A 27,008-nucleotide genomic window follows, 5' to 3' on the forward strand; every position below is an offset into this window, starting at 1 on the left:
ACACACCAGTACTTTTACCACGAATTTATAGTCACATTCGTCGCTAGCGAACTGCGTAAACTATAGAAAATGAAACGTGTTGATGAAACTGCTTTTGGTGTCACCGCTGCTGTCCCACTGCGAACTCCGCGTGGGAGTCGTGGGACTGCTGTGTAGCACGCCCCTGTACACGTTCGCTCCCCGCAAGCCCGATCGCTTTTGCCGCTGTACTGCGTCTGTGTGGCCTGACCTTAAGCAAAATGTTAATACTTTTTGTAACCACTAAGCGCGATGTACAATTTGCCATATAAAATGATGAAGTAATTTACGTGGTCGCTAGCGACAACTGTCACTATAATCTTGTGGTAGCGACACGGTTAAGGAAAACGACAAGCTAGGGAAACTAATGACTTAAATATTTTCACATAATTATTGAGTCGCAATCTAGGCAACTATACATATCGTGCCGTTAATTAAAACCATATCGCTACCTTTTAAGAATAGTGGCAATTTGTCTTTATAACCCAGCATCATTCAGAATGTACTAAATTATTTTGTAAAAAGGCACCCTCGAGTAGGCACAAATAGGATACTAAATAATAAACAATAGTATTATTTTTATTTAAATATCTTTATTCATAATCGTTATCATTGATTACGGATTTTTCTGCACTACGTAATGGCTGAATAACTTACAGTTTAATGTTCTGTAATTCAATAAAAAACAATTTTATTTGCAATAAATGATAATTTACAATGGCATCATTTGTAGTGTTAACAACATTGTCTTAAAACTTATATATACTTTGCAAAAAAATCGCAAAAACATAATCTGTTCCGTTTTAACTTGCGTACTTTTTACGAATGCGTCCTATCCATAGAGATTGGAAAACCCTCACACTCTCATTTTTGGAATAGAATTCTTTTTTATAACGAATAAAGCTTTGTGGCGACTAGCGCGTCATTGTCACGGTACGTTTAAAAACGCAATTATACAGGTAGGTTTCTATACTCAAGCCTAATTCGTTAAAGAATGTTTAATAAATACCAAAACGTTACTAGGCAACGATGTAGTACAGTAGGTTACTACTCGAAGTATGCATTCTACACAGACGAAATCAGAAGATGGCAGGTGGAAAGAACATTTTGTGTCAATGTTCATTATTTAGGCTAGCTCTACCCAAGTGCAAATACGCCAGCAAGCGCTCGCGTATTTGCACTCGATGCGTAATTGAAATTTAAATAGGTAAGTAAATAATTGAGTTATGTAGAAGTAATACTAACCTAGTCAATAATTATAAAGTTTGCGAAGTATCCACTTATTGATACGTATGATTTATAAATAAAATAATTAAGTTTTTGATACCATTTAATACTTACTGCTGGACTTGCCTGCTAGGTAATTCTAATTCAAAAGAAACAATATTGGAAGGTTTTTGTCTATATTACTTTACTACCTATCTCATCCAGCGACAATTTTCAATTCTGAACTTGAATTACTACTTGAAGTCGAATATTTGTAATCTAAACCTGCAAATAAAAAAATATTTAGGTATCACATTTTTATAAATAATTAAAAAGTGGTGATTTTCATATCGGTTTTAAATCACTAGTGATGTGAAACTTCTATTGAATAGAATTCATCACAGACATAACTTGAAGATTAGTATTATCAATAGCCTAACCGAATCTCGATAAAAAATATTGATATCGTAGTAAATGTAAAACAATCTGAGGTAAAAACCATAACAGTCATATTATGTTTTTGTTTGTTGATATTTATTCTACATAGAATTTGGCTAAAGTATAGTTTCAAATGTAATGCACCTTACCCAAAGTAGTTCTACGACTACTTTCGCGTTATTTAAACTACAAATTGCAACTTTGCATATTTTGTAAACGTCAGGTAACTTTGGTATAACATACCACATACTTTAGATTTAACATTGCTTACAAAATGTAAACTAAATATCTTAGGCTAAATTTTCTATGGATGGTTTCTTAATGTCAATAATCTGTATACTGTGTAAAGTTACCATAACGCAGCTTTTCAAGAATAACGTTTAACATCAAAATAGTTAATTATTTACTTAATACACATTAGTTACAAAAGTATAGTATAAAACACACAGATGTTTACAGTGTTTGAAAAATCACGTGACAACATTGAGTCGGTGTATACGTAGCTTTACATTATCTGGTACACACGTCTGTTATTTTTTTATTTTAGGCGTTTTAGTGATAAGCCGCTATTCTAGAAAGCTGTCGACATGGTAATTTTCTTTTATCAAGATCCGTCACAATCAAATAATATTTTGATATGGTAACATATATCTAAGCAATTTTTTACAGGTACATTTTTTATTTCAAATAATTTACTTTCACTTACAACAGCAATATAGTCGCGTCCATTGTAATTAACAGATGGTATGTAATAAATAATTCAATTTTGAATTAAATTACTTTATAATGCCACAGGTTCTTTGCGTATGAATAATGAATAATGACATTACACCTGGAATCTTTTCTTACTGAGAAGTATTGTACCTTATACTACTCGTACATTCGATATTTATTATCTTGAGACAAAAGTGCCAAAAATCACCTTAAAATCACAAATCATTTAATAATAAATACGTTAGACTTTATTTGCTCGTAGCAAAAGGTTATTTACACAAGTACAAGTTTTTGCACATCACAAACTTGTATCATCTTCGTTCGTCACAGTATGAACAGTTCTTAACGCTTGGGAAATAAGTCACAATCCTGTTTTTTTTTTAAATTGAACATAACAGTAAACGTCAATAAAAACTTCCCCACACTTATTTTACATTTTGTAAAAATATATAAGTATTTGAAAAACACTAAAAGAAGTCGTCTTAGAAAAATTATGTAAACGAAACAAGTACACCATTAATTATTTAGCTTTTTTATCACAAAATGTAAAATGTTACAATTATTCGAAAGCAACACCGGTATGGTAACACTTTAAACGACTTTAATATGGCAATGAGATAGGTATACAAAAAGTTATATATGGCGACAACCAAACTGTGCTTAAAATACAAAACTTCCGTAAGACCAGTGCCTCTACTATGAGATTACAGTGACAGTAATCGCTAGCGACCGCGTAAAATGTTTGTCTGCAAAATGTTGTTTCTTCTCTTGACCGTTAGATTTGCCATACAAAATTGTGAAATAATTTACACGGTCGCTAGCGACAACTGTTACAGTGAACTCGTAGTAGAGGCACAGACATTTATTGACTAAAGTAATGGATAACTCACGTATTTAAGGCGAAATATTGTTCGAACGTTTCGAGCCATTCCGTGGTCCTTAATCATGAACTTCCACGGTGCTGACTCGACGAAAATTAGTGATAAGTTAATAAGTTTTAAAACAACTTTCATTAAGGTGTTCTAAAAACATAAATCGCGACATATGCATTATTATAATACATAGTATACTTAAAAAGTATAGGTTGTTGTAGGTAAGTAGGTATAGTTGTAGGTTTGCTCGTTGCTCTTTTAAATTATCCTCTCTGGCGTTCTGTCAAATATTTTACACGAGCAGTCTGTGGGTCAATTAGTGTTATTGAATTACATAATCAAAAAGCATATAATGCCCTCCGCGTCCAATGCAATAATGCCTTCAGAATGCTGTTAGGGCTCCCTCGTCATTGCAGCGCTTGAGGGATGTTCGCCGAGGAACGTACTGTTGACTTTTACGCCATTAGACGGAAGCGGGTTGTGTCTCTGTTGAGCCATGTGCGGGGTAGTCAAAGCGGAATTTTGAAGGTATTTGCTAATAAATATGATTGTTCCATCCTGAAGTTCCGGGTGAACATAATTATATGTAGGTAGGTAAATAAATTTTAATATTACTATTATTAATTAACATAGTTGTAAGTACCAAATGTTACTAACAACTCTATGGATGCAATTATCTGAATTATATGAGTAAAATTAAAAAACTCTTAAAGCAGTTATAAAATAAAATAAATGTTCGCGAGTGTTCGTGGAAACATTTTGAGCAAAAATTCGACTAAGAGTCGATACTACCTCAGCTCGAATTCGAATTTTTCCCGTACTATATGTATACAGTTTATTATGCTTAGGTTAGCGGGACACTGGCTTCTTATTTCAAAATTAGAGTTTATTTTTTACAAACAAAATTAAAGACAATTAAAAAATGTATATCATATAGTATACGTGTTCTATTTAGTTCAGTTCATATAAAAAAAAACATTGGTATTGTAAAGTATCTATTGAATACAGCGGTTTTCACGTAAAATTTCGAGGTGAGTTTGTTCTTTTTCTATCGTGAAAATTTTTAGGAATCGGGTTTTTACACCGTAGGTATGTTGTAATATCCTCAATTTTACTATATATTTTTTCCAAAATGATTGATTCAACACTTTCTCTGTTATGCAGAATCAACCAAATCACCCAATTGAGGTAGGTAGTATAGACTCTTAAGTAGGTACGTGAGTTAACCGTTACTTCAGTTAATCGAACGGTGGTGGCCGTGACGCGATGTCCTGATTTGAGATGGTAAGACGACATCGTCAACAGTGCGGACAGTACACGGGTGGGACTAGCACAGGATCGTGGTGGTGGTTGGGGCAAACTAAGAGAGGCCACCGGCCGGTGTAGTTGGCATACTAGTACAATTATTTAACAAAATATAATACGACGTAAGAGCGCCTACCACAAAATTATTATAAATGTCTAATACATTAAAAAAACCACAAGTTTCTTGTCACACAAGAAAGTTTACAATAAAATCACAGGTAAGTACTTTATCACTAGACATTAAATTTTAATTTATATGTAATTTACACATTTAATATTGATGACGATTCTGTTACATACAAATATGAACTAAAACTATTTTGACATCTTATTGTCTTGTGATCGCTGTTGGGAATCACTTTCCAACTCTATCCGTGACTTATGTACCAGGAATAAATTCAAATGTTAAGTACGGCTTACCTTGTATGGCTGACGAATTGGCAGAGCGTGTTCGTATTCTGCTTATGTCGTAACCTTAAAGAAAAGGGATCCTTTGCCATGATAAAATAAACCCTCACAACATCATGCACACTGGATTGCAGCTTAGCTACTATCATCACGAATCTATAAATAAAGTTAGGTGTGAGGGGAAGTGCCGATATACTAAACCCTTTCTAGAGCCCCGTTGTCAGCAGAGTAGTAACATTCTGAGTATATTGTGATTGAGGCCTAGTTTAAAGATTAATAAAAAAGCCGAACACATTACAATATTTTTGATCAGTCAAAATGGAGTTTTAGTGTCAGAATCGTCATCACTTATATTCTCTTAAAGATCTGGGTCTCATTTAGAAAAGACCATTAATAAAATGAACATTCAATTGCAACAAAAACAACATATTCAATGACAAATACAAGTACACGTTTGTAAACAAAAAAAACAACACAAAATATTTGTATATAACACAACATTCAAAAAACCTTAGGCGGCTAACACGATAGATAGACTTTGTAGTCATTTGCAAACATTTTCTGTCATTGTTGAAATTAACGACAAGTCTGCACAGTGTGAGAGTCGCTGGCATCAATTGTGGCAAGTAGCCATCAAGTAGCTATATCAGACTACTTAATTCTCTGTCAAAACTCTCATAAAAAATTATATCATATTGTCATAAGTTCAACCTTAAAGCGTTGAAAAGTCAGTAACGCAGACACCTCAATCAAGATTAAGCATGTGGCCTTTTTCTATTCCGCATACAAGAACCTGCTTACAAAGACACGTAGCTGTAAGCTTCTTGTCCAAATTAGCGCGCGTAGGTGCAACTTTATCAAGATATTAAAGCACACATCCACTTGGGGACATTCCAGTACGGAATATTTCGCCATCAAGGAGGAAGTGCACGTTACGTCAATCGCAAATTTCAAATTCTTTCAAATGGTTTTCTGAATAAAAAACGCGGAAAAATCAATAAAACACATCTTAAATTATTTAGACATGTCTAAACAAACTCCTGTCTTTCACACACTCTGATAGAGACAGAAATACTAGGATACATTTTTAGAATTGTCAGGTTTAAATAAAAAGCCTGTTGCTATTTGCGAGTAACTTGCATGTAAGTATGCCGTCACAAGAGCATAGAGTTTTCGAATAGCAGATATTAGATGGATTTTCTATTCGAACGGTATCTTTAGGCATAGCTTTCTGGTCACAACAACTTTGCGCCTGTCTTTGTAAATGCAATCCACATAATCGAGAGCGATACTTATCTTCCTTATCTCGAGAAATGTCACACTTCAAGTAAACATCCGTAAGACGTTTGTCACAATCGAGTATCTTTTAGAACCAATTCAAATCAACACGTACATCTTTCTTTTTTTTAATAGTCCAACGAAGAACTTTGGGCGTATATCCTTTTCTACTATTATGCAAGAACAAACAAATCAATTAGTAATAGAAAATCTGCACATTTCAAGCTAGTTACTGGCACAATGCTAGTTAATGCTAACTCGCTTTCATCGTAGTATCATCTAATTTCATAATAATCTTTAACGTTTGCTTTCAATAGCCATATTATAGCAGCGCGATATATTCAGCTCTATATCATATTAATAAAGCCTTTTTTAACATTTGAGCACTCCACTTTATTATACAAATATGTACAGGAAGCATGCGCGCAGAAAGTAAGGCGCTCCACACAGGATGAATGCTTCATTTACATTCAGTAGGCTTTCAACTACACCTATCAAACAAAGGCTCTTGAGGCCTCAAATAATGATGTCATAATTTGCAAATTTACTTATATAATGTAAGGCTATTTAATACAAGAATATCCGATATATAGTATAATGATTCAGGATGTACATTTAACTATACGCGCGCGGGTATATTTCTATTAAGTACGGACTCTATTACAAATATATTATTTATAATAGCAAACAATAGGCTAGTCAAAAAAGTATGTATTAGTTTTACAGATTACGTTCACCCCATGAATCTTCCTGTGTGTACTTAAGGAGAAAGAAACTATAGATAGAAACGTCTCTCCTTTTGAACATTACCTGTTTAATTACGATTTGAATGTCTTGATGTTCATTGAAAAATGTTTACTTTACTAATACTACTGTTTGAAAGAATATTCTAAGTAGAGGTAGCTCAGAAACTTTATACAGTTATCTACGGCAGTGATAAACATTGTTTCCCAGGAGGTTATAGACGCTTGTTATTTAATTTAATATTTTTATGTTTATACATATAGTATTTTATTCCAATATCTGCCTTTCATAGAAAAGATTTTAATCTCAAAATTGTACAGAATGTCAATGTTTGGCACTCGTTATACAATTCTATAAAACGTTTTTAAATAATAACCCTGGTATAGATTGATTTTAAAAATCAATTGGGGGGCCATCACTGTGTAGACAAATGTTTCTAACATTAACGGACTCTTAACATTTTTTTTAACATCCAGATCAACATAATAACTAAGTCATGTTTAGTAGACCTTTAAGAAGTTTTTGCAACATATTTTTATTTCTTAGGAAGCACAAGATTTTTTAGAATAACTGCGTAGAGTTTATATCTACCGACATATTTTACAACCGTTCTTATACTCCGTTAGTTAATACTTTTATCCAATAGGCAAAACTTTCGACACTTTATTCTGCAAAATGTAATAAATACACGACATACTTAAGACAAGGTTCTCCTATATGAAACGGCATTCCTGGTTATTACATTATACGTATCAAGATATAGGTATATGTAGGCGTTTGTTATGAATAAATTACATACTCTGCTACTCTGTGTTCAGTCTTATATCAAATAAGTGGAGAGAAATATATACACTTTATTAGTAAGTCAATGATGCTTATATATACTTTATTTGTAAGACAATGATGCTTATATATACATATATGTATATATATATTCGTGTTTTACAAGAAACCAGAAGTTTCGTGCTTCTTTTTGACATATTTATAATGTAAATCAGGGTAACGATTTATTCCTGACCCACTGGCCTTATTTTACGTTATTTTATGATGATATTTCATCTCCAATGTGTAACGATCGCAAAAATCTAAGAACACGATATATTTATAATAGCCAGACTAATTTGTTATTTATATAAATCTTCACTTACTTGATATTTAGTCAGTTTCGCTTTATTCAGCTAGAGTCTTTTGTTTATTGATAAGAGCATTCAAAAGCTTAATTCTGGCCTTGATGGCTTTGTATCGAATGTACTCATCTTCTCTCCCTTTCTTGTCGTCTCTTTGGACCTTCCTGCTGTTCTGTAGTTCGAAACTCACCTCGTATTCTTTGATGCTGCGACGGAGGATCTATGGAACATTAAGATGGGGTAAATTATTAATTATATAGTTAATGTTAGATGTGTGGTACGACTTAACGCACAATTTACAGTGCTTCTATTTTCTCAATGTCCAGATGAAGAAATACGTTCAGATACGGAATGAATTGAAATGATTAATAACCGAAAAAAGATTCATTTTTGTTTATATAAAAAAGCGTACTTCATTTATTTTATATTTTTGTTAACTTCTTTATTGACTTGGAGTAAATGTTATTAAAAATAGGGAAATAGTTTTACAGTTAAATATAGTTCACACGGAAATCAAAACAAAACAACAATAAAGTACGTAGTTCAAAATTAAAATTATTATATAATTTAAATCTGATGATTAATGGGCATGGAAATTAATACTCGTGTGCATTCGGAAATCCCATGATTGCCGTAGAACATTGAGAAAATAGAAGCACTGTACGTAGTTATTACCTAAGACGACGGGAGCTATTTCGTACTGTTAATTATTAACGAATAAATTTAGATTTTTTCCGATATTCTCAGCTCTCTTTCGTCGTGTAATTAACACTATTTTTAAATATTCTTTAGGCTGCTACCCGACGAACTACACAGAGTCGACACTGAGTGCAAGATGACACCGCGAAAATATATATCATTATCGAAATCCTTCATTTTATTTTTTGTTAACAAACTTACATCCGTAATCCCAGACTATATTTACGGTGGAATTTGCGATCAAAAATGTAAACAAAGGTGCCATTAACAAAAAAAAATTACGATTGTGCAAATATGAATTAAATCCGTCGAAGTAAGTTTCACCATTCGTGTTTTTGTTTTACCATTAAACCCTAACGTAATCGTTAACGTTTCCGTTACTGGAAAAAACTAGTTGTTTCAGACACAAAAAAAAAATATATATTGTTAAGTATGTCAATTGTTGCTTTTGATTGTCGGACTATCGTTCACATCGATTGCAAACCGACGCCAACAGGTGACACCTCAACTGCATAATATTACTGCAGGCATGCCATCTGTTAGTAGTTTAAGCACCAGCCCGCGGGTAAAGGTACCTTGTGATAGTTTTGAGTCACATGCACTTTTGGAGGTTATGCTTGGCGTACATTTATTAGGTGAGAATTAATCTCCACAAAAAGTACCACCGTAAAGTATACCAGCTGTGATTTATATATATTTTCATCAGCGTACTAACATTAACGGTTTCTTTGAAGCGTTAATAACTTACGACCAAATCAATTTCAACAAGTCTCACATCACTGAAGACATGACTAAAGAGGATGAGGAAATGGTCTCTGGTGTATCACATGATAAAGGCTGTAAAACAACCATCTGTACTTACACATTTATGCATTTTCGCTTCCGTGAGAGCCTTAGACAAGTCTTCAAGTCCAAGGCAATGCAGTCCTTCATTGGACGGTGTAGCTTCCTCGCTTGTTGTACCAGATTGGGCTGATGATGTTGATGATGCCACTTCTTCGATAACTGCTTCTTTGGTTGGTGGCGATTGGAGAGGAGTTTCTGTTGTGTCCTGAATACGAAACGTTAAAACAAATTAAGGTAACAATTTGAATATATTGTTTATCATTCTAGTTTCGCGAAATTTTCAAGGATATGTTCCGCTAATACTGCTGCGAAAATTCTTTAAAAATAATCTTAACAGTCTATTCTACAAACAAAAGTTTCTTACAAATTCGAGTTTTTTACAAACAAAATTAAAGCCATGTGAAAAATTTATATCGTACAGTATACGTGTTCTATTTAGTTCTGTTGATATAGAAAAATCTTTGGTATATGTAAAGAACATACTGAAGTCGGTTTTCTTGTAAAATTAAGAGGTAAGTTTGTTTTTTATTTTTTATTAATTTAATCATGTTTTCACACTGTATAGTACTCGGTGTATATCATCAATTTGACTTTATATTTTTCCAAAGTTATTGATTCAACAGTTTCACTGTTAAGCGGAATCAACCAAAGTCATTTGAGGTAGTATAGACTCTTAATAGGTTTGTCAATGTGGGATCAAATCGATCCATTAGCACTGCACATATTTGTCTACTACTCGTAACCTAATCGTATAGGGTAAAAAACTATTATCAAAGTCATACAGGTACCTTGAAATCGATGTCAATATAAAATTAGGAATGCGATGCATACCTGTGAAGAGTCTGATGGCTTCTCTTGGGAGTCACTTGAACTGTCGACACTCGTGTTGAAAAGCATAGGTTCATGCTCATGGATCGTTTCCAATTCGCCGTTTGCGCCGATCGCCTGAACAAATTAAAATCCTAGTCAGAAGTCGGAAGAAAGTTCTACCAAGTTCGTATACAGTAAATATTAAAAGACATCACTGTTGTGTATTGAATGTCACGATGTTAGACCACCATGACATTCAATTATTTTTGTGAAATTACTCCAATAGTTTGTTGTAATTATTAATACAAAGATCGTACACAAAGAAAAAGTCATTCGATCGGGCTGGATTCGAACCAACGTCTTCCAGCAAACCGTGGCAGACGCTATGCCATAACTAAGCCACTGAACGGACCAGCGAACGTTATGATTTTTTTATATGTGGTATCACAGATCTTTGTTTTTAGTTTTTAACGACTTTTTGCCGTAGCGCCATCTGTGAGAAATCTGTTTCTTTGCCCAGTCAGGTACCCTTACAGCTATCAGCAGCTGACTAGAGATGTCGCTTAAGTGTAATTTTAAGTTTATTGAATGTCACGACGTTTGACCCCATGACATTCAAATATTTCTGCGAAATTACCCCATTAGTTTCTTATAATTATTATTATTAATACAAAGATCGAACACTTAGAAAAAATTCCTTCAATACGGCTGTATTCGAACCAACGTCTTCCAGCAAACTGTGGCAGACGCTATGCCAACTAAACTACACGCCAAAGACACAATCATCTGCTATCGCTATACTATGGAAAATAAAAACATCTAGTGAAACCTAGCCCACGATCAATGAATTTAACCGAAAAGCCTCAATACTGTTCTTCTCCATGGATTTCATAATGAAAGCAATAAAATATTTTCACTTACAGCATCAGGCCTAGACGTTGCCAAAGCTCTCTTGACGGCCCGATATCTCTCATACAAGTGCCTAGCTGCACCGCGATCAGCAGAATGAGCTGGAGGTCTACCCCGAGCAGCTTCTAAACGAAGCAACACTCGTTGCACACACAACTTCTCTGCTGCTAAGTGTGCCGATGTCCAATTTGTTTCAGGCACGGCAGATCGTCCAGCTGCTTGACGACAACCTTCCAACCACTGTAGGCCAAGATGCTGCTTAATTTAAATATTATGAAATTTTCGAAAGCTGGTGCTGTTGGGAGACATTTCGCATTATACTTCGTGGTATAGTTTAATCTCAAAAACAGTACTACAAGTGTTTAAAATAATAATCAACAAGAAGATGTACTTTAGCAGTGAGGGATTGTTCGAAGAGAAAAAAATCTTATTTAACATCGAGCAATCTAGTTTCCGATAGACGGGTAATAAATACCTCTTCAATGTCTCGGACGACGTCAACCATTGGTTTCTCACTCTTCAATGCAACCTCAAGCTTCTCGTCTCTTTCTTTCTGTTGCTTTGCTGCCTGAACCTTCATGGCATATTCTACAGGATCCGATTTAATACATTTCTTCTCAGATTGGAGTCGCTGTAGCGTTTCATACATTCGTGTAAGCTGTACGTCGGTGATGCGATCGCTTGGTGTGATAGCTTGACCGTGCTGAGTTTCATAATCGCTTTCGTATTTTGTAATATTTTTCTTTAGAAGGCTTATCTGAAATGTTTTAAAATCAACATTATTATTATTATTTTTAAATCTTTATTCATCATCATCACATACAGCCTGACTTCACCCACTCCTGCACAGGCCTCCAAGTTTCTGTACCACTTCCCACGATCCCATCCTAAATCTTTATTACTTATACTTAAATAAAAATGTATATATTTAGTAGCAGTAGAGCTCTTTGTGCAACATTTCGTCCAGGGAAGTACTGCCACCTTACCTATTCCTGCCGCCAAGCAATAATGTGAGCATTACTGCGTACCGGTTTAGAAGGGTAAGGGTTCTGGTAAAATCACAGGCACATGGGACTTGTCAATTTACGTATCAGGGTGACGGGTGCAGTGGCAGTGCCCCTAAGATCTTTGCGATTTAAAGCTCTGAGTGGCACTGCAAGTATTATGTCACTTGGTATTATAAAAAAACAATATTACTTGTACATTTCACTTATCATCATAATTATGCAATCTTGTAATCTTTAATGTATAACTAATATAATATTGTACGTATACTTTCAAATGGAATTTTAGCATTATGTTTCAACATCATTGCTATCATCAACGAATTTAATATGTCCACAATGGGTTCTCAATGTCTAGTTCACTATATATTTTTTTATTAGCTAAAAGAATAATGACGGTACCTTTTTGGTAATCTTCTCAAGCGTCGTTTCTGGACCTGGCTGGTCACGGCGCTGCGCCCGCGGGGCCGCGCTGCGCTCATCACGGCGTGTGCGCTCAGCTCTTGCTGCGTTTGCCCAGCGAATCGCAGACTCGGCGAGCGCACCAGCATCCAGTGTCTCTGGTTCTTCACTTACTGAAATAAAAATTAAGGCGTGAGCGATTTAGCTCAAAGAGTTGAAGTGGTAATGGGTAGGTCACATAATTCATAAAGCTGACAACCAATTTGTTATATTGAGTCGACTCAAAAATTCTCGAGAGAGTTTGACCTGATACATTTATCATTTGTCCTATACTTCATCAAGCGTACGACAACTCTTAAAACTTTATCACATTTATCAATTCAATTATCAGATAACAAGAGCTCTTAAACAGAAACTTAAAGATGAAATAACACTCGTACGTCAACATGAACTTACATTGCGTTTTCTGATGAGTAATGTAGTCAAATTGGGGTGGTGAATTACTACGCGTGTCGTCGGTATTAGTAAAGCATTCGTTTTCTTTTGGTTGTTTCTGTATCCTCGTAGGAGGTCGTCGGCGTTTGGCGCCGTATTGAGGACGACGTGCGCGCGAAAGACGCTCTGCACGACGCTCCGACTGAAATTTTAGACAATGACTATATCTTATCGAGTTCTAAGGTTTTTGCGATTGTTACACTTAGGAAATGAAACTATTTTTCCGGATTTAAATCGCGTATATTTGTTTTATCAAACAAACCGACGTTTTGGGCCCTTTACAGGTCCCATGGTCACGGTTGACTATTACAGGAAAATTCAATCGTGACCATGGGACCTGTAAAGGGCCTGAAACGTCGGTTTGTTTGATAAAACAAATATACGCGATTTAAATCAAGAAAAATAGTTTTAGTATCTATGATTATATCTTTTCTATTTTACCTTATATACAATACAATACAATACAATAGAATACCTTTCTTAATAATAAGCATCATTATTGGGAACTGACTTCCAAGATCAAATTCAGTTTAGTTTGCAAATTAGAGGACCACTATGATGTTATTATTAATAATGACTTTCTCCGGCTCGAAGGATCATTTTGGCTAGATATCAATAAAATAAGAAAAGAAGGCTGAAAACTGTAGAAGAAAACTTTAAAATATGCAGCTTCTCACCTCGAGTCGATTATAGTCGTGTAGCGGCGGAGGTGGAGGCGGCGGTGGTGGACGTTCTTCGCTGTGTGGTCGTCGCTCCTTTCTCTCGTGCGTACAGCCGGAGTCACGGCGCTCGCGCCGCTTGCGGGCCTCTCGCTCGCACTCAGGCGCCGCCATATCTTCCTCTTTGTCTTTCTCCGCACTCTCTCGCTCGCAGCACTGCGCACGCCACCCGGACCCAGAAATTACAACCCGCCGCTCGTCCGAGCACTCACTTTCGTGCCCGTAACCCTAACCATAGTTTTTTTTGTTAATGTATCTGACATGTGCGTATGAAACGTTCGTGTGTGGAATCAAAAGTGGATGAAGCTGGTGTTAAAATGATCGAGTCGTGTACGAATCGCGAAATATATAATAGAACGCTTAAATATCATAGTCATTTCATTTTTTAAATAATATACGTAGGTATGTAACAGCACGTTTTTGTTATAATTCGCACAGAAGCTTAAACTAAGAACTAGTTGCACATTATTACTTTTTAAAGCGAGACGTTACAAGTTGTTAGGTACCTACACATAAAGTAAAGGGTTACAGGAAAAGTTGTATAGGTACAAACAAAACGATTACATTTTTATTGAAACTACGATTTTTATACCTGATCGCAAATTCAGTTCTTCGATGTACTTATACTGTACTAAAAAATCTACGTTTTAGTTCCTATGTTCAAAGAATTTTCATGACATGTGATATAAATACAATAGTCATATAAAAAACAACACGACGTCCAGGCTATCTTTAGCGACTATGTATTGGACCTAAAAGAATCCTCAGAATTTACCCGAAATCCACAATGACGTGTTAATCCTAATGAAAAAAAAATCAGAACAGATTTAGATTCAAGATAATTCTAGAAGTCGTTTTAAGTAGCATAGTTATTTAGTAATATTTATGTCATTACCTCCCAATTTCGTATAAGGAAGTAAATTTTCGGTTCCGGATAAATTCTTTGGCAGTTTCATGGTTCCGACTGGGATTTTCGGATTTAAAACAGGGAATGTGCCCAGGGGCTTAATAGACGGCCCCGACGACGTCGAAACTTTTCCAGTATACCCTTTTGTTTTGCGAAGCGATTATAAAGCTATAACCAGAATTGTTAATTGGATATATTTATTATAAAAAAATTACTACTAATGGTGTTAAAAGAAGCCCCTTCGAAAAGAGTACCTGAGTAAAATCCAATTGTACCATGTTAGACTTGTAACTAAATGCCCAATTTCAACTTTTCGGCGTTATTGTGAAGTCTCTGAAATTAAATGTTTGGTGCTAATGCACTTGGCGACAAAAACTAAAATGAACATAAAATCCACATTTTCACTACCCTTGGAAGTCCGACGACATACCTAACGTATTTCCGAAAATGGTAACGTACTCTAGAATTCTAGCTAAAACAATTTTAGGTAACTTAAACCATTCTAAATAATACAATGGATTATATTCCGTAAGAAAGGCTGAATGATTACTTCATACTTTTTAGACTAATTCCATAAACAGACAACTCTTCTATTTAATTTAAAATCTTCTATTTAGAAAATAAAATGTATTTAAATCTGATTACAAAAACGTAAAGTTACAAAAAATATTTGCGCTTTTCGTGCAATAATTGTTAAGTGTCATTGAAGCTTTGGTTTCTCAAAATGAACCACTTTATACTACACACGGTGTGTGTAACACACCACCATTATGTTCTACCGTGTATATGGATTTAGAATTTGTAATACTATTTATCAACGAAATCATAAATTGTGTGCATTGGCCTCAAACTTCAAATAAAACAAAATACAACATCAATATACTTACAATGCAATATCTAGCAGCGCCGACAATGGAATCCAAGATCCTAGAAATGTTGTCACGAGCGCGGCTGGCCAGCGTAGACAGTGGCCCACCGGTGGGCGGAATTCACTTAACTGATCACTCAAACGCCCGGGCTATTGCTTATCCCTTGATATAAAACAAATCGAACGAAACAAAACGCAGCGGCGATATATCTTTGGTCGCCGTTTTGCCGGACTATCTAACTTTATAGTAACAAATATACAAAAGAGTCCCCGCTCTCTATTTGATGATGTCACTGCTAATCACGGTCATATCTCGATCACGGCACATGGTGGTACGACACAAACAGTCAATATTGAGTATGTATTAGCTGGATTTACGGTTGTTTCAAGAAATGCGTTGATACGAGTCTGTAATTTAGCATTGAGAGATCAAATGTGATGAAGAGCTGAGCTCTTAGTCCTTAATGCGAGCGACACATGACGTCACTTGCACAGCCCATTGTAGTAATTGGAGACGGAGGTAGTCAATTATCGTCTGTCATCTTTCTGTCGCTTGGAATAACAGTTACGATTTCGGTTACAATGAATTTGGATGGTTGAAGAGAAGTACTGAAACAAAAAAAAAATATTTTATATATTTATAATACTAATACATTAAGTAGGAGTAGCAGGGGTATATGAAGGAGCCTTCGGCAACAACCGGCGGGTACGCTACGCCAATTGGCAAATCCTTTCGCCACGATGGCAAGCATTGTAGTATCAATACGATACAAAGAAGAAGTATGCTTTGTGCTTTATTTAATTAAAGTTCAGAGTGTGCCTAATGTGATCTCCCCCTTGGTTCTGAATACTATAAATAGTATAATAGGCATAACAAAGGCACATATAACATAGGCAGAGTAATAAAGCCATATGTTACCATACGTCAAAAGTCATAAAAACAATACGAACTGCTTTATGGTACATGTGAAATTTTATAACTCTCGTATTCAAAGCGTAAAAAAGAATTCGACAAATTCCGTTCATAGAATTTGAATTGAATTAAATTAAATTTAATTTGCATATGTGACCTTATTATACCAAGGGTACAAAATGTTAATCTTAATTTCTCAAAACAAAAAAAATAAATTCTAATTTCCATTATTATCTAATTTCCATTATTAATTGATAATAAATTTAATTTAAGAAAAGAAATTATATTGTTAAAATAAAATAATTATAAAATATAAGTAGCGTATATTGGAATGTTCCTTATAAACAATTTAAAAGTAAGGTATTTAATTAATAACTTCTGTAACTATAGTGAAAAATAAGGTGGTTTGCATTAATATTAGACAAAACTAGTTGATGACTTTAGCACGTCAGTCTATCGTGACCATGAGACCTGTAAAGTGCCCGAAACGTTGGTTTGCTTCAAAAATAAATATACCTACCCGATTTAAATCCGAAAAATAGTTTCATTTCCTATGTGTAACAATCGCGAAAACCTAAGAACTCGACAATAGAAAACCGTACAGCACGTGAAATAATGCAAAAAAGGAGCACGCACTTTTGTGATAATCACGGAATACCAACAAGCCTAGTGGAACACAACTTGATCGTATCAGCCTTCACCTCCTCGTTTGGCAAGCTTTCACTTCTTATTAGACCTGAAATTATCCTATTCCACGCCTTGAGAGATACACCATGCAACTCTCAAAGCAATACAGCATATTTGACATAAATTATTACGCCTAGGTGCCAAAGATGGCACGTTTGAAATAGGTAAATTGATGTAAAGGCTACAGTCTCCTAAGATACCTGACCTTCTAACGGCTATTTGGGTCCGAGTATGAAGAAAGGTGTTAAAGTTAACCTTTAATCTGGGAGCCGTAAAATTCATTTTGATATGCCTTTCTTATTGCATCATTAGCAAATGACGTTTTAAGAAACTTTTGAAGCTAATTCGATCCGAATCATCCTTTACTTTTTCTCTTTTTTGTTATTACCCTAGTGTTAACATTACAATAAATAAAAATAAATAAAATCGGCTTTATGTTACTTGCAAAATACGTAAATTTCAAACATTACACAAAGAAATAAAAAAATAAAAAATTCAAGTTAAAATGTGAAAAAAGCATGTCAATAGGTTCCATGATTCAGTATCTTAGGACTACTAATTATATAATTCTCGCTGTTATTCTGCCACAGGCCATTATAAATTGGAATACCACAATACAGAAAGAAATATATTTAGGTCCAAAAAATTAAAATTGAAATAATTGTAAACAATAAGGCACTAAGTAAATAAAATTTGACACAAACAACAATTACAAAAAGAAGATAATCAATTGAGTAATAAATAATTTAAATTGCACAATATTAAACGTCCATAAATACACAAAACAGATATACAAACACGAGTTACTTCGTAAAGTCTGTGTCCCGATATTGCTTTTTCACAGCCACAAAAAAAACATTTATGTTTAGAAGCTGGTAGTGTCGGAGACATTAGGTCTCAAACACTACCATATCGTTTGAAAACACGGAAAACTTAAAAAAAAAACAAACGTTCGCTCTGGTACGGTTACACATTATGGCTCCTACGTCTGTTATTTATTTTTGTTGACGTCATATATCCTACAACACTCACAGTACTCATACTAATGTGTTGACACCCCATACACGATCGGTTCAAGTGTTGTTTTAACTGTAGATAGGTAATGTAGTACAAATTAATAATGTTATATTATATATGCGCGAAACACATTACCCGCCTAGTGACATCACCATAATCGAGTAAATATAGGTATATAAGGCTACTTGACATACAGAAGTCACAATGTTGCTGGACTAAATTGCTATAGCAAGTGCTTTAAATTGTATCAAATCGTTTCTTGTATTAAGTTTTTCGTTAGTTTATTTGTCATCTGAGTACCTGTTATTTACTTGAAATACATGTTCCTATGCTCATCAATATAATAAATTAATTTGAAGCATGTCCCACAAGTTTAACATGTATTAATAGTTGTTTTGAAATTAGACAATTATCAGCATTCATATGGTATTATATATAAAAGTGCAACCTGAAAAGAAGCATCTAGTACTGAGATTACCACTAGATTCCACTACATTTCCGAAACTGTACCTTTGATGACTTTTATTAATAAATGTTTTATTATTATTAAATAAGGACCTACGATCCCATGGTCCTACTCCGAATCTCTCTCCATCTCCAAATCCCACGGTACTACCATTTATTTGACTTAAAATAATATGTTAGTACACTCAAAGTCATTTGCTGTGGTGGCAGTGGCAGTGACAAGTGGCAGTTGCTAAAATAATTATATATTTAATTAATCCAAGTTAGAACACGAAAAAATTAAAAAATATTAACAAATACGTATAAACAGTTGAGTTGAGTTGTTTCCTGTAAAATTTAATTATGTACAGTTCGATTACCATGTTACAAGAAAAGCCAATCAATACTCCACGAGCTCAAATATCAATAGATAATTTATATAACTCATTTTGAGGAATAACATAATGTACTATACCACTAATAGAACCTATTGTTAATAATGCATTAATCATTTAGAAGGATGCTTGATGAACGATGAACAATACTAAAACAAGAATCAACAAGATACACGTGACATTCAACTATAACAATAAAATAAAAACATACTAATTATTTATAGATTATTTTCAACCCTTTTTCATGGAACTACGTATCAATACATGATTATGTAACTCGAAGTGAAGAAGCCCACAGGATCAGACAGACTTGTGCGTAGTTATGCACTGCGTATCATTTAAAGAAGCTATGACTTACTTGGGCGCGAATTTGTAAGTAAAATTTAATTTAAAGATCTGTATCGTGTCTCCCGACTAATTACGGTGCCATAAAGTAGATGCGGTAATTTTTAGAATAGGTCGTTTTAAGAAAATGTATTAAGAATTAATTGTTTTTAATTATAAATTAATCGTCGAAAAGGATCACAGCACCAATGTTATAATTAATTTATTATATATCAAACCACTCCAGAAAATTACTGTCTGCCCATTGTGAGTAACTGGTATTTAGTTATTTAGCGCCGCTTGTTGATTTTAGTTAGTCTCCATTGTTATAATCGTCATCATAAAAAATAAAGAAATGAAAGACCAAAAAGGACAATAAAGTTTGAAAAGGACAAAGGAAGTGCGTAGAAACTGCGTAGCAACGTAATATGCGTAGCGCGCGCTACGGCGTAGGTTCCTCAAAGTACTGATGGCTCATAAGACATTTTAGCAATTTATTACTGCTATTTTACGTAGACAGCTTAATTTTGGAAGTAGGGGGCTTTAGGTTATTTTTGAGAAGTTTTATTTCAAATAATGCTCAGTACCGTTTTCATAAACAAAACTCAAAAATCGGTCAAATAAACAAATTGATGTTACGTCAATAAATTTAAAAATAAATTTAAAGAAGCAGTCTGAATATGAATATTAACAGATGCTTATAGGCTAATACGTGAACGCTTACGTTTCCAGGAAATTTAGTCATTCAGTTGAAAGGGTGGACTTTTACATTTGTAGTCTCCTTTAATTACGGACAGCAGTTGCCGAAACGTATTTAGTTCAATTGAACTCGTTACATTGAAGAACCACAAAATTATTGACCACCTGTGTAATCGATAATTGATTATCTCGGTAGCCTAGAGGTTAAAATTCATAAGCAAATTGTAAAATTACATGACTATACGAAAAATGACAAATATCGGATCGGAAAATGACCAGCTAGGGAAACTAACTACTTAAATATTTTCACACAGTTGACGACTTACGAGAGTAACCAGTTAACGTAAATGACCAGTGATCCTTTAATTCGGATAAGGGCTTCCTGATGTCATTTCCAGAAACAGGAAATATTTTTTTATAATAACAAGTGACGGTGAAGGCGACGTATAAGTCGTATGCCCGACGACAAGCTACACGCCTGTCTATAACAGTTGCAGTGTCACTCGAGCTTTAATTACAAAGATCTAAAGGGTACTGCCACTGCGCTTGTTGCTCGAGACATTAGATGACGAGTTCCATGTGCCTGTAATTTCATCAGCACCCTTACCCTTCAAAACCGGAACGCAGTAATTCTCACATTACTGCTTGGCGACAGAAATAGGTAATGTGGCAGTACTTCTCTGGACGAACTCTTTAACAAGGAGCGTAACTGCTACTATTAAAACTTCTAAATTGTATCTTATTTATATATATTATATATATATTTATATTTTGTTCTGGTGGTTGTTCTGCTTCTATGAGTATAGAGTTTTTATTAAGTTTCCAATAAAATGGAATGCAGCAGTCACTTGCCCAACACAACAAATATTATCTATCTTACGCAAATATGTCAACAACAAAAAAACACAACATCTGGTGTTGACCAGTTACAGCAATATCTTACAGCAATAACTACAAACACAGAAGTACTCTGCGATATAAATAGCAATAAATATATATATATAGTTTTTTTTTTATACATTCAATTTATTATAGACTTTGTATGTATTAATGTATCAACATTACTTAATATATATATATTCGTATGTACATTTGATTTATTAAATTTATCTGTGTATTTATTGAGTATAGTATATTTAACTGCCTCCGTGGCCGAACGGTTACCATGCCGGACTGCCACGCAGAGGTCCCAGGTTCGATTCCCGGGCCGGGAGAAATATTTGTATGACCTGCATTTATTTCTCTCGTGAGTTTGGGTGTAATTTGTGGTTGTCTATGTGTGTGTCCATGGCACCCGCGGCACAGGGTTTTCCCTAGTGCGGGGCTATGTTGAGTGTGTGCGTTATTATTATTATTATTATTTCATTTCTTTACTTATCTATTTTTAGTGCCACCCCAAAAACCAACTTTCCTCTCAGATTTTCAAAGGTTAGTTGGAAGAAATCTCTTTATGGGATAAGCTCGCCTTTGTACACAAATATTTAAATTGTTTCTGAAAATTTGTAAGTTACTTTGTGGTACAATAAAGTGTTTAAATAAAATAAATAAATAAATAAATACTACCACCAGCAATTCTGTCTATTATGTGACAACTGTTTTTTAATACAATTTTTTTGTCTCCCAAAAGTATATAAATATTTCCATACGAAATAAAGTGGAAAAGCTTTTATTGTTTACCTAAGCTCATAAACTTAAGGAGAATAATTTAAAGTAAATATCCTACTGCCCGGCACAGGTCCATTTATGAAAAGAGTTTACAGGGCAAGCAAGTACATTACATAATGTTTCTCGAGGTACAGATTACCAAAAATGTCTGGAAGGGCCAACAAAATGATTAGAATGATTGAAGGAATGTCAACAAAAAGGACTGCAAAGTTAACATTTTTAAACACAGGCTTATAATATCATGTTTGTTTATTTTGTAATTGGCAGCTTCCTCACTGTAACTTACGAGTTGTTTTGATATTTGGTGATCTGCTAAAACGGTATCTTAAGTAAATATAAAAAAACTGTGTAGAATTAAACTATTACTGTGCGATAGATAATTTAGTCAAGATACAAGTAAGCTCAGGAAATGAAACTATTTTTCCGGATTTAAATCGCGTATATTTGTTTTTTCAAACAAACCAACGTTTCGGGCCCTTTACAGGTCCCATGGTCACGGTTGACTGAGGTGGTTCAGTCAACCGTTCGTCTTATATTGGACAAACGAAGCAAAGTATTTGTACCCGCGTCAAAGAACATATAACTGATGTCAAACACCATCGAGTAACCAAGTCTGCAGTCTGCGAGCATGTCATGAACAAACCTTTACATTCAATGAAGTTTGACAAAACAAATATATGCGACTTTAAACAGGAAAAATAGTTTCATTTCCTATGATGTGTAACAATCGCGAAAACCTAAGAACTCGAAATACAAGTAAACTGTCATGGTAATTTGGATGTTGAATTTATTAAATGTTACTTTAAATTCAGTAACTAGCACACATTTTATACTACTACGGTGCCAATAATTAAAACTTTGCCAGCACTACGCTACTTTATCCTGTATTGTAATTAAATTTAAATTTTCAGTTTAGTTAGTTGTTATATATTGAACCAAAAACGTCTTGCATTGCATTTGCTGCGTACCGACGTCGGCTTGGCTTATTTAAATACTGTCTTATTGACTCTACCAGATTATTAAAAATCTCGTGTAAGTACATATTTATGTATGTTTTTTTCTTAAAACAATAAAAATGGCTCTTTATGCTTAAAACATGCTCCCCTACTAGACGACGATGGTCCATTTAAAGTGTTCCCTATTAAAACAGACATTAATACACACAAGATTGCAGCTTCGAACTTAAGACACACGTATGTTAAACATTTGTCCACATTTCACCTGAGTAAGTGAAGACGTGGGCGATGCTACATGTTCGCCTAGATACCTGTTTACTCTGACCATAAGATAATAATAATTGTGTCAGACGTCAATTACCTCCTGAACTAGAAAATTTTCTATAAGAGTACCAACCCGCAAAACTAACTCCGGGGTGTTACCAAGAACACACGGAACAAGATAAATTTAAAAAAAGATCGATTCTTAAATTGGTCCTAACCCGGTACCTCGTCATCTAATGCCCACAGTGTTTTACCGATATGCAACCGAGGTCATTATGGAAATATCCAAATTGTAACGTTTGAGAAGCACAATGCAAAAGTTCCACCCCTTAGCTGCATTCTTAATAAACGTACAAAACAGAGTTCGAATCAAAATAAGAATTTTCATGGACTAGGATTTCATAATCACGTGTTTTATCGCAACCAGTGAGGGTCGGAACGGAGTGCACGACAGGAGCCTCCCCGCACGACGTACCATACCTTTCCTGAACGTCTGGCGTACCATGGCCAACAATTGGTACATTACACCGATTGGTAAATCCTTTCACCTGACTTCCACCAGGATGGCGAGCATTACAGTTATGCCATCGATATGATAACAAGAAGGGATGGAAGTTTATTTAGTATATTAGTTAAAATACAAAGATTACTTCAGTCATCCTGTATGAAGAAAATATAGATAATATGTGGGATTAGTCAATTTACAGACAGCATCAGTGCGACCTGCATAACAGAGTTCAATGGACTTCCCGTGGGCGTGTCTATCATTACTCATTAGACTACGGAAATAATGTTCTCTTATTTAATGACTAGGTTATTACTATTTGTAGCAAAATAAATGAACAGTAGCGGACCGCAGATGAATTAAAAAAAAGATGTAGTAACAAATCACAAATCTTTGTAATAATAATCATAATAAAGCACAATTTAGGATGAGTTACAGGAGACCTTATACTCTAAGAGGTTCTTATAAAAGAAACTATAAACGCATATACTTAGTAATTTTGTAATCATCTAATCGAATGTTTAATATTTTAAGTGACAATTATTCGATCTGTTTGTATATTACAATATTTAGTAGCAGTAGAGCTCCTTGTGAAAGAGTTCGTTCAAGGAAGAACTGCCACCTTATTTTCTTTTGCCGTAATGTGAGCATTACTGCGTTCCGGTTTAGGAGGGCAAAGGTGCTGGTGAAATTACAGGCATATGGGACTTGTCAACTTATGTCTCTGGGTGACGGACGCAGTGGCAAAGCCCATAAGATCTTTGCGATTTAAGGCCTCTGTAGCACTGTAACTGTTATGGAAAGACGTGTCGCTTACCACTAGGCGTACGACTTGTTCGTCTCGTCACTTGGTATTATAAAAAAATATTGATGTATAATCTGAGTTTTCAAAACATTCGTTTCTGAAAGAGTGGATGGTTTAATTTGCACTCCATGTTCTTCCTTCTTGAATATTTAAATAATATATCACACGTAATTTGCGTTGACTGTGGTGCCATAAGGTCCGTCTACCCGTGAGTACCTGTACTATATACTTTAGTTGGCCGTTTTCTCGTAGTGTCACGAAATTGTCCCACTAGTGGATCCACGAGAGTGTTACGTTTACGTAAATTAATTAAAAAATAATAAATTAATGCCTAGTGTAACTTGAGAAATAACCATTATTTCATACTTCGTATCACACGCATTTGATTTATCTCCAAAATGACTCTTTTAAAACTTTCACACCTGCCTTTATATACACAAACATCAAATAAATACTAACCTGACAGAAGCAATTTAAATAAAACCAAATTACAGAATAAGACCGTCAATATTGCATAACCATTCAAACCCATTATCCCAAAAAGAAAGCTCTATTTTACAATATGGACTTCTTAAATACATCGTCTGTAGCCCTATATTTCAACTTCTTTTATTATTACGTCCTCATGAATGAATATTCAGGCAAATATAATACATATACACTGTTTATTTACGGAAATAATGGCGAGAATTGTAGTATATAAACACACCCTTTTGTTCAATCGAGACGCGAACAAAAAAACGGCCTTGAGATTACTTGCTAATTTGAATTTGGATAGCACAACACTTCAATTATAAAAATACTTACCGAAGTATACGAAATATGTAGCAAGTATGTATGTTTTAAACAGGGTATATTAATTATTGGTTAGGTAGGAAGAGAGCACGGAATGGCGTCGCAAAGATGGCGCTCCGTGTGCGTTCGCGAGCGCCCTGCGTGAAAGACTGAGTTGGGCGGGCGGTGGAGGCAAGCTAGTGTTGTAATCATCCGTTATCGATGGAGTATTTTGGGATATATTTTTTTACTATTTGTCATGTAATGCCCGAACTTCTGTTTACATAGCATCATGAATAAAACATTTATTTCGCTTTCTACTCCAGAGTTATAATTTAAAAAAATAAACTAACGCAGTTTTAAACAATTATGTAGCTTAGTAGTAATGGTTAACCATATACTCTCATTTTTGCTCAGCGCTCTAATTTTAAATTCCTTTTTATATCTTTATGTAAAACATTATACGTACGATCAATTCATACATAATGAACATTTTATGAATTTGAATATTTACATAACATTAAACAAAATGACTATGCTTGTATTTCTATACATATTTCTTTTGCAAATAAATACTTCAACACCGTTGACCTACCAATAACACGTTTATTTTATCCGGTCCCCAGGAGGCTGGTAACACTAACCCGTTGAATTGTTATACTTATTCTTACAGCTATTTACGCACCATTAGTCACCTTGAAAACTTATTTACTAATCATTACCTATCGATAACAAATAGTCTGTTACCTAAGAACGACTTATCACTCGATTGTAAACACCCAGCGCACGCCGGCCGGCTCTCCAGTTTCTACGAGCTATATATATCTAGGTAAAATTTGTACAACGAAAAGTCGATAATTCTCGATCACGACGACTACACTATTTACATTACTACATTTGTATTAAAGTATTCATCACAAACTCATATAAAACAGGCAATGTAATAAATTTTTAAGAAAACGAGAGGTAAATAAAGCGTAAAACTATTAAGATAATATCTGCGACGCAGAACCTCAAAATCAGGTATGTGAAAACGCCCTCGTTTCTGGCCGCAGACAGTGTGGGCTTTGTAAATAGAATAGAAATGCGGTTTCATAACATTTTCATGGAAAACATGTATTGCCTATAGATAGCAAGAGCGATTTTGTCACCACAATATTCCTGTGCCATTCAGACGCACAGTGTTCTAATAAATGTACTTGCATGCGCAAAAACCTTGCATTTCAAAGAACAATAACAAGTGTCGAGGGCATGCGAAGTACATAATCCCCTGTCCTGCCCTTCTTGCCTCGAAGTAGACTAGGGCAATGGATATGCGTAGATGGGTTTATTCAGAACAAATAATATGATTATTATTTATTAATTCATATAACAACGTATGTACTTAATGATGAAATTTAAACAACTGCCCCCGTGGCCGAATGGGAGAAATATTTGTACCGCCTACATTTATTTCTCTCGTGAGTTTGGTTGTCATTTGTGGTTGTCTATGTATGTGTCCATGGCATCCCGTGATACAGGGTTTCCCTAGTACGGGGCTATGAATGTGCGCGCGTTATTATTATTATTATCTGTTAAGTCATGTAGAGGACAGTCAATTTATTACTTCTTAATTAAGAAGAAACACCATATGGATAGCTCTTGGATTTTACTTATATTTGACTTTTATACGATACAGTTTTTTAGCTGTTAAAATTTGAAATAACTAGGTAGTAGCCATGTGATTCCTGCTCGTTTTTTAAATACAACAATATTAATATTGTTACTTTTAATATTAAGTTTATTGAATAA

At 34.6% G+C, this 27,008-nt stretch overlaps 1 protein-coding gene across 4 annotated transcripts; it reads right to left on the reverse strand.

The window, feature by feature from the left end:
• Positions 1–657: 657 nt before the first annotated feature.
• On the reverse strand, positions 658–25,376 carry LOC113236609 (protein FAM13A). 4 transcript variants are annotated; one of them, XM_026472760.1, is made up of 12 exons: positions 25,251–25,376; positions 15,789–16,378; positions 15,156–15,234; positions 13,953–14,222; positions 13,237–13,417; positions 12,781–12,953; positions 11,850–12,131; positions 11,387–11,614; positions 10,487–10,600; positions 9,672–9,860; positions 8,132–8,330; positions 658–1,509 (listed from the first exon to the last, which is right to left on the reverse strand). In XM_026472760.1, the coding sequence occupies exons 3-11, from the start codon at positions 15,177–15,179 to the stop codon at positions 8,154–8,156; spliced, it is 1,638 nt and encodes a 545-aa protein (XP_026328545.1). In that variant the 5' UTR covers positions 15,180–15,234; positions 15,789–16,378; positions 25,251–25,376; the 3' UTR covers positions 658–1,509; positions 8,132–8,153. The 4 variants fall into 4 exon arrangements, with proteins under 4 accessions (XP_026328545.1, XP_026328544.1, XP_026328546.1 ...); XM_026472759.1 differs by lacking the exon at positions 658–1,509 and having other exon boundaries at positions 2,944–8,330; XM_026472761.1 differs by lacking the exon at positions 658–1,509 and having other exon boundaries at positions 2,945–8,330; positions 13,953–14,150.
• Between the last annotated feature and the right edge of the window lie 1,632 nt (positions 25,377–27,008).

Source organism: Hyposmocoma kahamanoa, unplaced genomic scaffold (assembly GCF_003589595.1).
Source record: "Hyposmocoma kahamanoa isolate Upper Pololo Valley unplaced genomic scaffold, ASM358959v1 92, whole genome shotgun sequence".
NCBI lineage: Eukaryota > Metazoa > Arthropoda > Insecta > Lepidoptera > Cosmopterigidae > Hyposmocoma > Hyposmocoma kahamanoa.

Excerpts from the sequence above, each read along its gene's own strand:
- LOC113236609 (XM_026472760.1), bottom strand. The coding sequence starts at position 15,179 with ATGGTACAATTGGATTTTACTCAG. Across the intron at positions 12,954-13,236 it reads TACTCATCAGAAAACGCAAT|TAAGTGAAGAACCAGAGACA; the intron begins GTAAGTTCATGT and ends TTTTTATTTCAG. Across the intron at positions 9,861-10,486 it reads AGCCATCAGACTCTTCACAG|GACACAACAGAAACTCCTCT; the intron begins GTATGCATCGCA and ends TTTCGTATTCAG.